This window comes from Stegostoma tigrinum, chromosome 23 (genome assembly GCF_030684315.1).
Source record: "Stegostoma tigrinum isolate sSteTig4 chromosome 23, sSteTig4.hap1, whole genome shotgun sequence".
Classification (NCBI taxonomy): Eukaryota; Metazoa; Chordata; class Chondrichthyes; order Orectolobiformes; family Stegostomatidae; genus Stegostoma; species Stegostoma tigrinum.
The window spans coordinates 45,367,078-45,381,920 of NC_081376.1; the positions used below are offsets into that span (position 1 = coordinate 45,367,078).

Consider the following 14,843-nt stretch of genomic DNA (forward strand, 5'->3'; position numbering starts at 1 on the left):
TTTTAGCAAAGAGAGGTGAGTTGGAAGCCAGTGTGATTGGGTGAGAAGTTTAACAGCTTGAATACCCACCAAAGCCACATATAAATACCCTAAAAATCATTTCATTCAGCTTTCCTTTATCCACCTGGTGTGAGGGAATAGTACTGACTGCATTGCTACACAGAGCCAGTATGACTATGATAGATTGAATGGTCTCCTTCTGCCTTGATTCTGTGATTCTTTATTCAATTCACTTAAGAGTTCAACCTCATCCCCTGTTACTCTCTTTAGTTTCAGCCTGTCATGGCAGCACAAAAAGCCAATTTGTGATATTTTGCATTTTTTTATTATTATTTTCTAGTTTGTTCTTGCTACTCCAATCAGTTTGTTCTGTGTAACCCCATGCTCAACCCATTGTTCACCCTCTCAGTCATGAATCATAGCCCTGCTGATATTCACAGCATGGATTGTGCTGCTTCACAGAGTCCACAGAAATACCAGACTTTACAGAAGGGGAAAAAATAAATTAAGTAACAATAACAAAAGCATTTATATTGAGGATAAACCAATACCTGCCTCTTAAAACGTAGAAATTTCAGAACATATGGATCTACAAAATCCCAGTATAACATGGGGACTGTGATGGACAATGTTAACACAAACATTTCAGAATCTGAATTATTTAATGGTCTTAACATGGCCTGCCTTTGCGAATTTATTTCTGACTTTCCCTCCTTTTCCTCAAAATTCTCTATCTCTACTTCTAAGGACAAACTATTGACTAATATATACAATAAACTCACTAACTCCCATGTCTATCTTGATAACAATTCCTCTAACCACTCTTTCTTGATTGGACGCTATTTCCTTCTACCTGTTTTTCCATCTCATTGTGTCTGTTCTGATGATGCTACCCTCCGTACTATTCCTTTGGATATGTCTTTCTTTTGCCTCAACCATGGAATCCCTTCAACTGTGGCTTTTAGTACTTTTTTGTCCCATTGCCTGCAATTTCTGCTCCCACCCTTTCAGAATCATGAATCCCATAAGGGATTCTCCTTGTCCTCACATTGTGGCCCCCAGGCTTTACATTCAATAGATCAAATGTAAAAGCATAGGGTGCAACATTTTATCCCCTTAATCTCTTCCTTTCCCAATATTCACAATCCATAATATTCCTTCCATTCCTTTCCCATTCAATCAAATATACTCACTGTTGACAATGCACTCTCTTCCACAGGAGACAGATGAAACTCAAGCTTCTTGAAACATTTCCTTGTGGTTTGGATGTTAATCTCCATTCATCAAACCACATGGTCCTATAATTCTCTACCCTGGTCCCACCCTATCCTCATTATCATTAGCCTCATAATAAGGAAGATCAATATGAATTTGAGGAACATAGAAACATAGAAAATAGACGCAGAAGCCCATTCAGCCCTTCAAGTCTGCTCTGTCATTCAATAAGATCACAAATGATCATCCAACATGGTATCCCATTCCCACTTTTTCCCCATATGCTTTGATCCCTTTAACCCTAAGAACTAAATCTAACACCATCTAGAAAACATTCAATGCTTTCGCCTCAACTACATGCAGTCTGGCAGACAGTTGTTGCCATTTTGACCAACTGATATCAAGCTCTACTCAGTCATTAATGCAATGCTACTGTGCTTCAAGGGATGCTTTAGGTCATGATCCTTACAAGGCGATACAAGTGTTAGGTTGCTGAAGGGATAGAGAATCTAAGAGAGTGTAAGAGAGAAAGCATGCATTATTAGGAGGGGTAATGAATGGTAAAGAATTCCACAGGGTCACCACTCTCTGGATGAAGAAATTTCTCCTCATCTCAGTTTCAAATGGTCTACCCTGTGTTATTAAACTGTGACTTCTGGTTCTGGACACACCTGGAACATACTTTCTGTGTTCACCCTGTCCAGTCCTGTTAGAATTTTAAAGGTTTCTATGAGATCTTCCCTCATTCTTCAAACTCCAATGAATATAGTCCTACACTGTCCAGTCGCTCTTCATAAGTCAATCCTGCCATCCCGGGAATCAATCTGGTAAACCTTTGAAGCACCTGGGCATAATCAGAACATACTACCTCAGAAAAGGAGACCAAAACTGCACACAACACTCCAGGTGTAGTCTCACCGTATACAACTAGAGCAAGACGTCCCTGCTCCTGTACTCAAATCATCTCGTTATAAAGGCCAACATATCAGTTGCCATCTTTGCTTACTGCACCTGCATGCTTACTTTCAGTGACTAGTAAAACAGGTTACCCAGGTCTCATTGCACCTCTCGCTTTCCCAATCTATTTACATTCAGAAAATAATCTGTTTTCCTGTTTTTGCTATCAAAATGGATGACTTCACGTTCACATTCCAGTTCATGCGTTTGCCCACTCCGTCAACTTATCAAACAGCATCTCACATTTTGATTTGGGATTGTTATAGTCTTCTGGACTCAGCAATAAGTTCAACAGTTACAGAATATAGCAATTATTCCAATCATTTCATGCATCAGCTGTTTGTAATGATTCTGTAATGATTATTTACACCTCTTGTAGATCAATCTTTTGCTTTACTTCTCCAATTGCCTCCTTCTTTTACTTTGTACTATCACCCAGGGTACAAAATTTTTTACCCTGAACGATCCTATAAAGATTTATTTGAGGGTTATTTTTGGTTTTAGGAACTCCTTTTTATCATTCTTACTAACTCCTGTATTACCTGTTTCACATAACACAATACTTTATTGAGTTCTGTGGAAGGGTCACCGTACCCGAAACTATAACTCTTTTTCTCCTGGTGCCGATCTGCTGGGCTTTTCCAGCAGCTTTGTTTTTGTTCATACTTTATTGTACTTGTGTTGATGTGTGAGATTTTTGAACTCATGCAGAATCACAATCAGAATGATTCATCAATGTCCTCAGTAATCATCAACCCAGTAATAATCTTAAAGCCATACCATATAAGGAATGCATTAACTTCCCGCACACCACAGCATTCAAATTGGCACAAAGCAAGAAGCATAAGTTAGCAAAAATTTTTTTTTTTCAAAACAACTCACACACATCTCCACGCACAAAAATTCATCACTGCATCTTCCACATTCTGGTGAAGTCACACCATTGGACTTCCATCGCATCAGCATAAAGCTAGGGGATTTCTGATGGGGAAGTTACAAGGCTTTTCACTGCATCTCAGATTTTAAACTCAGATTCAAATTTACTAATTGACACAGAATTTGATACAATAGCATCCACTCCACTTTACCCATATAGTTGCTCCTGAACATGTACAGCCTTAAACTAGAGTTTTCACAATCAATTGCAAAGAGTTCATTGTCTCAGCAATTTTACGTTTTCCAGGCTCCTAGTTAGCAAGGTTTTCCTATGTAGGTGCTTTTAAAGTTGTTCTCTCTCCTTTGTAGCTTCCATCTGTCCATTTCCAGTTTCCCTCTCCTCCAGCAGCCGGCCTCTCTCCATGCCCTTTATAATGTCCTTTCATCTGCAGCCTCCTTCTCACTCTTCTGACTATCACCACTTGCAACCTCTCCCTATTACAGTCTCTCCTATTCCCCTTGCCATCGTTCCACTCCTTGCAGCCCTCCCTTCTCCCCCAACATCTTTACAGCCTCTCACTTGCTCCCAGCTCTTTTTCATTACTCCTTATCCCTTTGCAGACCTGTTCTTCCCCAACCCTTTATGAACATCTTTTCCCATCACCCCATGGGACACAGAAGATAGAATACCCAACAGGCGGCTCCCATTCTCAGGGAATCCCCACATCCTGTACTTGGAACCTCCAGCAAAAGACATCCCCAGTAACTCACTCAGTTTCCTTTATTTTTTGATTTACTCTGCTCATTGTTCTTCCAATTACTACTTGTTTCTTGCATCGGTATGCTATTGACAGATACGTAATGAGCCAATCAGCAGTCAACATGGGAGACAGCAAGCCTGTGATTGGAGGAACCACTCCTCAGAGACTGACCATTCTTCCTACGTAAGCAACTCTTCTCTGATTGGTCACTCTGTGAATTCTCCTGAGCATTTTGGAAATTGAGGTGATAAATTTCCCCTCACCCTCATTTCTTCTGACCGTGGCTATTACTCTTTTTCTCATTTCATCTCTCTTGGTTTCCACCCTATTAAAGACATTATCTTTTGATGTGACTTCTACTTTCACCACCTTTGCCTTTGTTTAAAATATGATGACCCTCTAATTTTTTTATGGTTCTGATGAAAGGTTGTTGAGCTGAAATGTTAATCCTGCTTGCCCCCTCTTGCTGGGTTTTCCAGATTTGCATGAGAGAGATTATTCTTTATAAAACACTGGGATATTTAAATGAATGTATAAAGCTTTTTGAACTGTACTTTCACTATAATTAGAACACATTCTTGACATCATGTTCAAACCCGAAAACTTCAGATTATAGCAGAAGCCACTGCAGACAGTAGCACATCGCTTCATTATTATCTGTTATCTGAATGGTATTTTGATAGAGAACTATGAATATACACACATGCAGACACACAAACACACAGCCACACACATACACGCAAACACACAGAGGCATGCACACACAGTTACATGCACATACACTCGCAGATACACACACATACATACAGACACATGTACACATGCAGGGGGAGGGACGGTGATGGCCTAGTTGAATTATTGCTGGACAATTACTCCCAGAACTCAGCTAATATTCTGGGGGCCTCAGAGAGTAGTAAGGGAATGGAACGCTTTGCCTGCAACAGTAGTAGATTCGCCAACTTTAGGTACATTTAAGTCGTCATTGGACAGGCATATGGACGTACGTGGAATAGTGTAGGTTAGATGGGCTTAAATTGGTATGACAGGTCAGCACAACATCGAGGGCCGAAGGGCCTGTACTGTGCTGTAATGTTCTATGTTCTATGTTCTATGCCTCAGTTTGAATCCCATCATGGCAGATGATGGAACTTGAATTCAATATAAAACAAAATTAAGAGTCTACTGATGGCCATGAAACCATTGCCAATTGTCAGGAAAAACCCAACTGGTTCATTAATGTCTTTCATGGAAGGAAATCTACCATCCTCACTTGGTCTGGCCTACATGTGACTTCAGGCCCACAGCAATGTGGTTGACTCTCAACTACCCTCTGAAATGGTCTAGCAAGCCACTCAGTTCAAGGGCAGCTAGGGATGGGCAATAAATGCTGGCCAGCCGGAGACACCCACATCCCACAAGTGAATTGAACAAAAGTGCAACCAGCAGTAGCAGACTGCCAAACTGCCTCACACTGTTCTTGAATTTGAGTGATTGCTCTATAAATCCAACCCATCCAGTCAGTCTATGCCATATCCACCCATGCAGCAAAGTCCCCTGTTTGTGCCTGAAATCAAAGTTCTGTCCATTCCAGTTAAGCATCATATTAAATACTCCACACACCTGCTGGGGGCTGTGCCCACAATTCCCTAATAGGATGGGAAGCTAGATGAATGCAGGAAGGAGAAAGAAACAGACAATTGGGGCTAGATGTAATGGGTTAGCAGGCGGGTCACACACTCAGATCATTTGGGCTGAATAGCCTGTTTTGGTGCTGGAATTTCAAAGTAAAATATACTATTTTGGCAGTTGACACATCTGCTGCGTGAATAAGTATGACAGGATTTCAGGATTCTGTCTCTCATCACATGAATAAAGTCCTCTCGCTTCACTTTCACAGTTTAACACTGTCTTGACCTCTTCCTGTGCTACAGAACCTCCGTCATTTTTACAGAGAAATTTAGACTTAGGACCAAGGCCACAGGGGAATGTAAATAATGGCAGGGACCATTTAGATCAACATCAGTGACTGCAACAGTCATGGATAACACTGCTCCGTTAATATAGAGGAGAAAAATGTAATTACCCCCACAATTCTTTTTGTCTGAAGAAAACAGAGATAAAAAGAGGAATGCCTTTGAATTTGAATAAGTGACATTTATGACAAATATTTTGTTAAAGGAATGCACTGAAAATCAGCATTGTCACAGCGGTGCTGTTTTAAGAAGCTCACAAGGCTGTGCTGACAAATGTTTCTGTGGATGAACATGAATGAAGGAACCAAGCAAGCATGTGGATTATCACACTTCACGCTCAGGAATATTCCAGTGAGTTGCAACAATGTACAAAAGTTACTGAAGACCAATCTAAATGCCATTTCTAGAGTGGCGTCTACTGGTAACGTGGGCCTAACTCTATCCCAGTTTATACAGCTGCTGTAATGAAATGTGAGGCTGGATGAACACAGCAGGCCCAGCAGCATCTCAGGAGTCCTCCTGAGATGCTGCTGGGCCTGCTGTGTTCATCCAGCCTCACATTTCATTATCTTGGATTCTCCAGCATCTGCAGTTCCCATTATCACTTATACAGCTGCTGTACTTGTCTGAAATGCTGACCTAACATTGATAGTGCAGAGACAGCCTTCCAGTGTGTCAATGTTAAGGTAAACTTGCAGGTTGAGTCAGTAGTCAGGAAGGCAAGTGCAATGTTGCCACTTATTTTGAGAGGGATTGAGTATGAAAGCAGGGATGTATTACTGAGGTTTTATAAGGCCACATTTGGATATAGCGTGCAGTTTTGGGCTGCACATATCTCACTGGCCCTCGAGTGAGTTCAAAGGAGGTTCACAAGAATGGTCGCAGGAATGGAAAGCTTAACATATTAAAAACGTTTGAGGACTCTGAGATTATACTCACTGGAGTTTAGAAGGATAAGGAGGGATCTAATTGAAACTTTCAGAGTACTGAATGGCCTGGACAAAGCAGATGTTAGGAAGATGTTTCCATCAGTAGGAGAATGCAGGACCTGAGGGCACAGCCTTAGAGTAAAGGGAAGACCTTTTAGAATGGAGATAAGGACGGTGGTGAATCGATGGAATTCACTGCCACAGAAGGCTGTGGAGGTCAGGTCATTGCGTACTTTTAAGACAGAGATAGATAGGTTCTTGATTATCAAGGGGATCAATGGTTACCAGGAGAAAGTGGGAAAATGGGGTTGAGGAACTTATCAGCCATGATTGAATGGCAGAGCAGGCTTGATGGGCCGAATGGCCTAATTTCTGCCTTTCTGTCTTATGGTCTTTTCATTTTGCCTCCATCCAAACTCATTCCCAGCCCTCACCTCCCCCCAGATCACCATCCCTCCAGGACTGCGGAGGGAAGCCAATTGCTTCCAATTAGCTGACAGCCTCCCAGTGGGTGGACACTCATCCCACCACTGCAGCTTTTCCAGAGGCCACGTGAAATGGCAACTAATTGGGCCTTAGTGTTTTAAAGCTTGGCTTGGAATGGGCAGCATTGACCCATCTGGTCCTGGTGCTGGGAAAACATGCTGGTGGCAGAACCGCTCTTGGAGGCCGATGTGACTGCACTCTTTCTGATTTCACTGACCAGGCCATCTCCTGGGAACAAATGAAACCCTGGACAAAGGAACAAGAGTTGACTTAAGGTTTTGGAGTAGATTGTAGCTCAGGTTGCGGGTGTTGAGGTTGGTTGGCTCCCCGAGCTGGTTTGTTGTTCCGCAGACATTTCCTTACCGTGCTGGGTAACATCCTCAGTGCAGCCTGTGATGAAGTGTCAGTGGGTTTTCCCTCCTGGTTCTTAAACTCTGGGGTCCATTGTGATGGATTGCCTCACTTCCGGGTTTCCTCCGTAGTGGAATGTATGTAGGGTCGAGTTCGATGTGTTTATTAATAACCTGCTTCATGGATTGCCATGCTTCCAGGAATTCTCCTGCTTGTCTCTGCCGAGCCTGTCCCAGGATCTTGGTGTTGTCCCAGTCGAAGTGGTGGTTCTCCCTGTCCATGTGGATTGAGATGAGTGTGTATTGGTCATGTCTTTTTGTATCCAGTTGGTGTTCATGTACTCTTGTTGCTAGTTTCCTTCCTGTTTGTCCAATGTAGTGTTTCTCGCAGTCTCTGCAGGGGATCTTGTAGATGACATTGATCCTATCCATGGTGGGGAGTGGGTCTTTAGTTTGGGTGACCCCTTGTCATAGGGTTGATGTGGGTCTGTGTGCCACTCTGATACCAAGCGGTCTACCGTTGTCTTGCGTTCTACCACGATGTCCAGGAATGGGAGCTGTTTGTTCTTCTCCTCCTCTCTGGTGAATTTTATTCCAAAGAGGGTGTATTTTATAAGTTTGTGTGTCTTCTCTAATTTGGTCCACTTAATGATGACAAAGGTGTCAACTATGTAGCAAATCCACAGGTTTGGTTGGATTTGCAGAAGGGCAAGACACATGGGGAACTACAAACGGACATACACCAAAAAGCCACACGCACAGGCCAGGTATTGAACTTCAATAATAACCATCCCAGCACAGACAAACAAAGCTGCGCGCGAACACTACTTAAAAGGGCAACAATACACTGCAGCAACATGGAACTTCGCCAAGAGGAGGAGGAATACCATAAGACCATAAGACATAGGAGTGGAAGTAAGGCCATTCAGCCCATCAAGTCCACTCCGCCATTTAAGTCATGGCTGATGGGCATTTCAACTCCACTTCCCTGCACTCTCCCCGTAGCCCTTGATTCCTTGTGAGATCAAGAATTTATCAATCTCTGCCTTGAAGGCATCTAACGTGCCGGCCTCCACTGCACTCCATGGCAATGAATTCCACAAGCCCACCACTCTCTGGCTGAAGAAATGTCTCCTCATTTCCGTTTTAAATTTACCCCCTTTAATTCTAAGGCTGTGCCCACGGGTCCTGGTCTCCCTGCCTAACGTAAACAACTTCCCAGCGTCCATCCTTTCTAAGCCACACATTATCTTGTAAGTTTCTATTAGATCTCCCCTCAACCTTCTTAACTCTAATTAATACAAATCCCAGGATCCTTAGCTGTTCATTGTACGTTAAACCTACCATTCCAGGGATCATCCATGTGAATCTCCGCTGGACACAGTCCAGGGCCAGTATGTCCTTCCTGAGGTGTGGGGCCCAAAATTGGACACAGTATTCTAAATGGGGCCTAACTAGAGCTTTATAAAGCCTCAGAAGCACATCGCTGCTTTTATATTCCAACCCTCTTGGATAAACGACAACATTACATTCACTTCCTTAATCACAGACTCTACCTGCAGGTTAACTTTTAGAGAATCCTGGACCAACACTCCCAGATCCCTTTGTACTTCTGCTTTACGAATTTTCTCACCATTTAGAAAATAGTCCATGCCTGTATTCTTTTTCCCAAAGTGCAAAACCTCGCATTTGCGCACATTGAATTTCATCAGCCATTTTCTGGACCACTCTCCTAAACTGTCTAAATCTTTCTGCATCCTCCCCACCTCCTCAGTACCTCTTCCAAGTGGTCAAGGATAATGGATATCCTAAGAACTGGGTCAGGAGATGACTACAGGAACAGAATCAGAAACATCCTACACACGCCGACACACTCATCACACTACCCTATATCAGGAACACGTCAGAACTCACCACAAGACTTCTACGACCGCTGGGCATCAGAGTGACACACAAACCCACATCAACCCTATGACAAGTGCTCACCTGAACTAAAGACTTACTCCCCGCCATGGACAGGCCCAATGTCATCTACAAGATCCCCTGCAGAGACTGTGAGAAACACTACAAACAGGAAGGAAACTAACAACAAGAGTACATGAACACCAACTGACTACAAAAAGACATGACCAATACACACTCATCTCAATCCACATGGATGAGGACAGCCATGACTTTGACTGGGATAACACCAAGATCCTGGGACAGGCTCGGCAGAGACAAGCACGAGAATTCCTGGAAGCATGGCAATCCATGAAGCAGGCTATTAATAAACACTTTGAACTCAACCCCATATACATTCCACTACGGAGGAAACCCAGAAGTGAGGCAATCCATCGCAACGAATCCCAGAGTTTAAAAGCCAGGCGGGAAAACACACCGACGCTTCATCAGAGGTTGCACTGAGGATGTTACCCAGCATGATAACGAAATGTCTGTGGAACAACAAACCAGCTTGGGGAGCTAACCAACCATTTAGTCCACCAACCTATTCTACTGAGTTATTGCTGACCCTTTCCCAAGCTCGACAGACCCACCTTTGATCCAAATCATTGATACCCTTACCAGATAACAATTAATCTTCAAGGTTGAGGTTTAAATGATAGTAGACTGAGGTTCAATAAGGAGACCAATTAACACTATGTGTAATAGTCCACAACCTTTATAGAAGGGATACAAGTACCTTGTGTGGGTAAGCTTTACCAACCTCCACCACAACCCTCATCCTAACCAAACAATCTTCAATACCATGTGTTATAGAGTTTGGCACAATTCGGCTCCATTAGACCAGGTGTGCACACACATGCTCTTTCTAAAAAGAGGCAGTCTCTGACATGACCGTGAAGTGGTTGCTTGGATATTCCCCTTGCAAGTTAAAGAGCTTAAACAAGGAATTACTAAAGCTAAAGGAGGCATGTCCATGTCCATGAGGTAACAAAATGGCAAGTAGGATTAAGGAGAATCCCAAAGCATTTAAACGTACATTAGGAGCAAAAGTGTCACTGGGGAAGGGGCAGGTCAAAAGGACAAAAGAGGGAATTCACTCATGGAACCAGTGGAAGTCAGTGAGGTCCTTAATGAGTACTTTGCATTGGAATTCACCGAGGAGACGGGCCTAGATGAGAAGGTTCGGAAAGGATATATATGTTTTCTAGGGCATGTCAATGTTAACAAGGAGGAGGTGTTGGGTGTCTTGAAAAATATTAATGTAGATAAATCCTCAAAACCTGATGGGATCTATCCCAGGATAATGTGGAAGGCAACAAGGGAGATTGCTGAGGCTTTGACAGAGATCTTTGTATCCTCTTTAGCCACAGACAGAGGCTGGAGGATAGTCAAAGTCACTCGCTTGCTTAAGAAGGGGAAAAGGAAAGTCCAGGAAATTGTAGGCCAGTAAATTTACATCAGTGATACGAACATTATTGGAGAAGATTCTTATGGACAGGATTTATCTACATCTAGAAAAGATTGGGCTTATTGTAGATACTCAGTATTGTGTGGTTCTGGTTATCATAATATAGGAATTCTTAGGAGAGGGTGAAAAAGATGTTTACCAGGATGTTGTCTGGACTGGAGTGTATTAGCTATGTGGGAGGTTGGATAAATTTTGATTATTTTCTCTACAGCATCAAAGGCTGAAGGGTGACCTGAAAAAAGTTTATAAAATTATCAGAGGCGTAGGTTGGTTGAATATTCCGAGTCCTTTTCCAAAGGTGGAAATGTCAAATACTGGGGGGGCATAGGTTTAAAGTGAGAGGGAGGTAGTTTGAAGGAGATGTGTAAGGCAAGTTTTCTTTTTGCACAAGGTGGTAGGTGCCTGGAATGGGCTACCAGAGAAGGTGGTAGAAGCAGATACGATGCAAACAGTTCAGAAAAACGAACAACCAGGGAATAGATGGATACGGACCATGTGCAAGCAGGTGGGACTAGTTCAGAATAGCATCATGGTTGGCACAGACATAAGAACATAAGAACTAGGAGCAGGAGTAGGCCATCTGGCCCCTCGAGTCTGCCCCGCCATTTAATAAGATCATGGCTGATCTTTTTGGGGCTCAGCTCCACTTACCCACCCGCTCACCATAACCCTTAATTCCTTCACCTTTCAAAAATTTATCTCATCTTGCCTTAAAAACATTCAGTGAGGTAGCTTCAACCACTTCATTGGGCAGGGAATTCCACAAATTCACAACCCTTTGAGTGAATAAGTTCCTCCTGACTTCAGTCCTATACCTGCTTTCCTTTATTCTGAGGCAATCCCTCTAGTCTACAGACATAGTGGGCCAAAGAACCTGTTCCTGCACTGCACTCCATGTTCTTAGAAAAGGGTGTCTCTACACATTCAGCAAGGCAGATAACTGGCAAGGATATTTCAGAGAAATGTTTCTTGTGGATTGTACATCCCAGACATCAGAACCCCAACCATATTTTAGAAAGAGACACTTCTTTGAGGAAGAAGGCCAGCCTTAGTTATTATTCATTCATTGAATGTGGGTTTTGCTGGCTGGACCCATATTTACTGCCTAGCCCTAACTGCCCAGCAGACAACCACATTCCCGTGGGTTTGGAGTCACGCGTAGTCCCGACCAGGTAAGCATGGCAGATTTTTCTTCCCTAAAGGCACAAGTGAATCAGATGTGTTTTTGTAAACAATGATTATATACTCACCATTCGACTAAAACTTAAATTTCACCTTCTGCCATGCCAGGGTTTGAGGCCATGACCCCAGAACATTAAGCTGTAGTTTGTGAATTTTCAGTCCAGTGACATTGCCGCAGTGCCACCATCTCTCCTGCAATTTAGCCCCTATTTCCAATGCTTTACTGGCATAGATCCGACTATAAAAAATGGTCGAAATAAGAGACGGCTACATTTTGATTTTTAAGAAAACCATCAGGCGCCTGTTTTCTTACAACCTCTTCCATCATAATCCCATGCTAGACTGAGACATAAAGATCTCTATCATGCCAGCTCAGTGAAATAATTCTCCCAACTGTATGCACAGTACCTCTGTCCTGAAAGAGTTTGCCATTCTCATCTAAATCAACTCAAATGATCATACATCTGATTAAAATTCAGCTCACGGTCCCTTCAGCCCATAAATAAATGCTTTATAAAAAAGATTCAATATGGCACAAACAGTAACAAGAGAAGAATCAATTTATCTTCCAAAATATTTCACATTCTATCTTTTTAATCTCAAAAACAGTTCGGACCTTAATTGTGACACAACCGTAGAGTACTACAATGTGGAGATGAAATGCGTTCGAGTTGAAGGAATTGGTACATTTTGGAGCAGGCTATATTCCATAAACAAGCTGTGAAAAGCAGAAATCTGGCAAAAAAAAGACCCAGACAACGTGGGAAATACTCAGCAGGTGAGGCAGCAATTATGCAGAGAGGAATCCGGGAGGGTTAACGCTTCAAGATTTATAACCGTCCGTCAGGGTGCAAACTCACAACTGTCGGAGTAAGTCAGAGAGGGGATAGAAAAACACAAAAAAGAAGGAAACTCATCCCCATTTAAAAGCCAGGAGATGAAATGGAAAGAGATTCAAAATGCAACAACTGTGTATATTTTGCCACTAAATTAGAAATCTTCTTGTCTGGATCAAAGAGTCTCTACAATGTGGAAGCAGGACATTTGGCCCATCAAGTGCACACCTACCCTCCAAAGAGCATCCTACCCAACCATGTAACCATTTTCCATGGCTAATCCATCTAACTGGCACATCTTTGTGGAAGGAAACTGGAGCACCTTGAAGAAACCCACACAAACACAGGGAGAATGTGCAAACTCCACACAGGTGCCCAAAGGTGGGGGTGAACCCAGGCCCTGCCACTGTGAGGCAGCAGTTCTAACCACTGAGGTACTGTGCCACCTAGATTCCTGTTGCTTTGACACACTCCTACACTAAACGCTTTTAACACAAATTTTTAGTTTGAATTATGACTGGAATGGCATTATACTTCCACCCTTTGGTTTTGAATCTCATAGCTTGTTGAAGGCTTTTGCTGCAAAGAAACCTCTCATGTAAGTGACAGGGGCTGAATGTTGGGTGCAGAATTTAACAAGAAGGTAAAAAATAAGCGTGAACATCCAATAAGGACTCATGAGCTAATGGATAAAGTAAGGCATCCATACCATCACCAACAAACTGCAGGAGAGCCAGGTCGATCTGACGTTTCCAAGGTGAGCTTTTCTGCAAAGCTATTCCATAACCAGTGGTCGAAAAGACATATCCACTGCCGATTGTTACAAGCTTGCAGCCTTCATCTCTTCCTGCCATGTAATTGAGCACCGCTGCATCATATATGAATGCATCCAACTTTCTAAAATAAAACAAATAACATTACTGAAACAGCACTGCCAGATTTACTGGAGGGTTTACAGGTTTCCCACAGTTCACTCACCATCAGCAGCAATGTTTGAAAGCCCTTCCCTGGATGGAAAGAAAAACATATCGCTGAAAAAAAACAGGAAAGGTTGAACATGCAAAAGGGGCATCATTAAGCCCTGGCTGGTCACATTCTCAGAATCACAGCCCAGAAGGAGGCCATTTGGCCCATCGGTGTCCATCTACTGCCTTCTCCCCGTTCTGTTTCTGTTTGCAAAATTATCATATATGATAAATCTTTAGCCTTTAAGATTATTTCAGTGCATTCTTCACATTGCTGAATTATCTTGATGCAAAGATTTTTAAAATCACAAATTTTGGGGCTTCACACAGAGGATGGCATGCTTCAGTCAGCTGCTGTCTTATAAAGTTTATCCTTGGAAGCATCTGTGCAGCAGTCACGTTGCTTTGAAAATCTCAATACACAGTGGAGATTTGAGGGCATCTAGTACTGGCATTATTATGGTAATTTTAAAAGCAATTTCACACACAAAGTAACCAGAATAAACAAAGGGATTTTTAATAACTTATCAGAACTATGCTGTGAAATGGTTGTGATGTGCCATGAGATGACATCCAAATCCAATATTAATTGTCATTATCTGAAATCTTCTAATCAGTCACCAGTAACTTCATAAGAATTACCCAGTGTGACCTGTTCTTGTACCTGAAATTAACGACTCAGGTGACTCAGCAAAGTTAAGATGGCTGTAAACATATGAACTATCCCATAAAATATTTTTAAATAGCTACAGCATGGATATAGGCAATTTGGTCCACAGATTCATTATAGTATTTATGCTCCACAAGATTCTCCTCTTAAATCTCTTCGCCTAATCCCTCACCACATTCCTCCATAATTTACTCTCTTGTGTGCTTCTCCAGATTCTCTTCGAATGTA

The 14,843-nt window shown here is 42.4% G+C and overlaps 1 protein-coding gene across 8 annotated transcripts in view; it reads right to left on the reverse strand.

The window, feature by feature from the left end:
• grin2aa (glutamate receptor, ionotropic, N-methyl D-aspartate 2A, a) overlaps positions 1 to 14,843 on the reverse strand; it is a 261,785-nt gene that overhangs the window by 24,962 nt on the left and 221,980 nt on the right. For all 8 annotated transcript variants that reach the window (XM_048552405.1, XM_059654132.1, XM_048552408.1 and 5 more), the window contains one exon: positions 13,690 to 13,877. In XM_048552405.1, the coding sequence (XP_048408362.1) occupies positions 13,690 to 13,877 (188 nt within the window). The remainder of the gene's footprint in view (positions 1 to 13,689; positions 13,878 to 14,843) is intronic.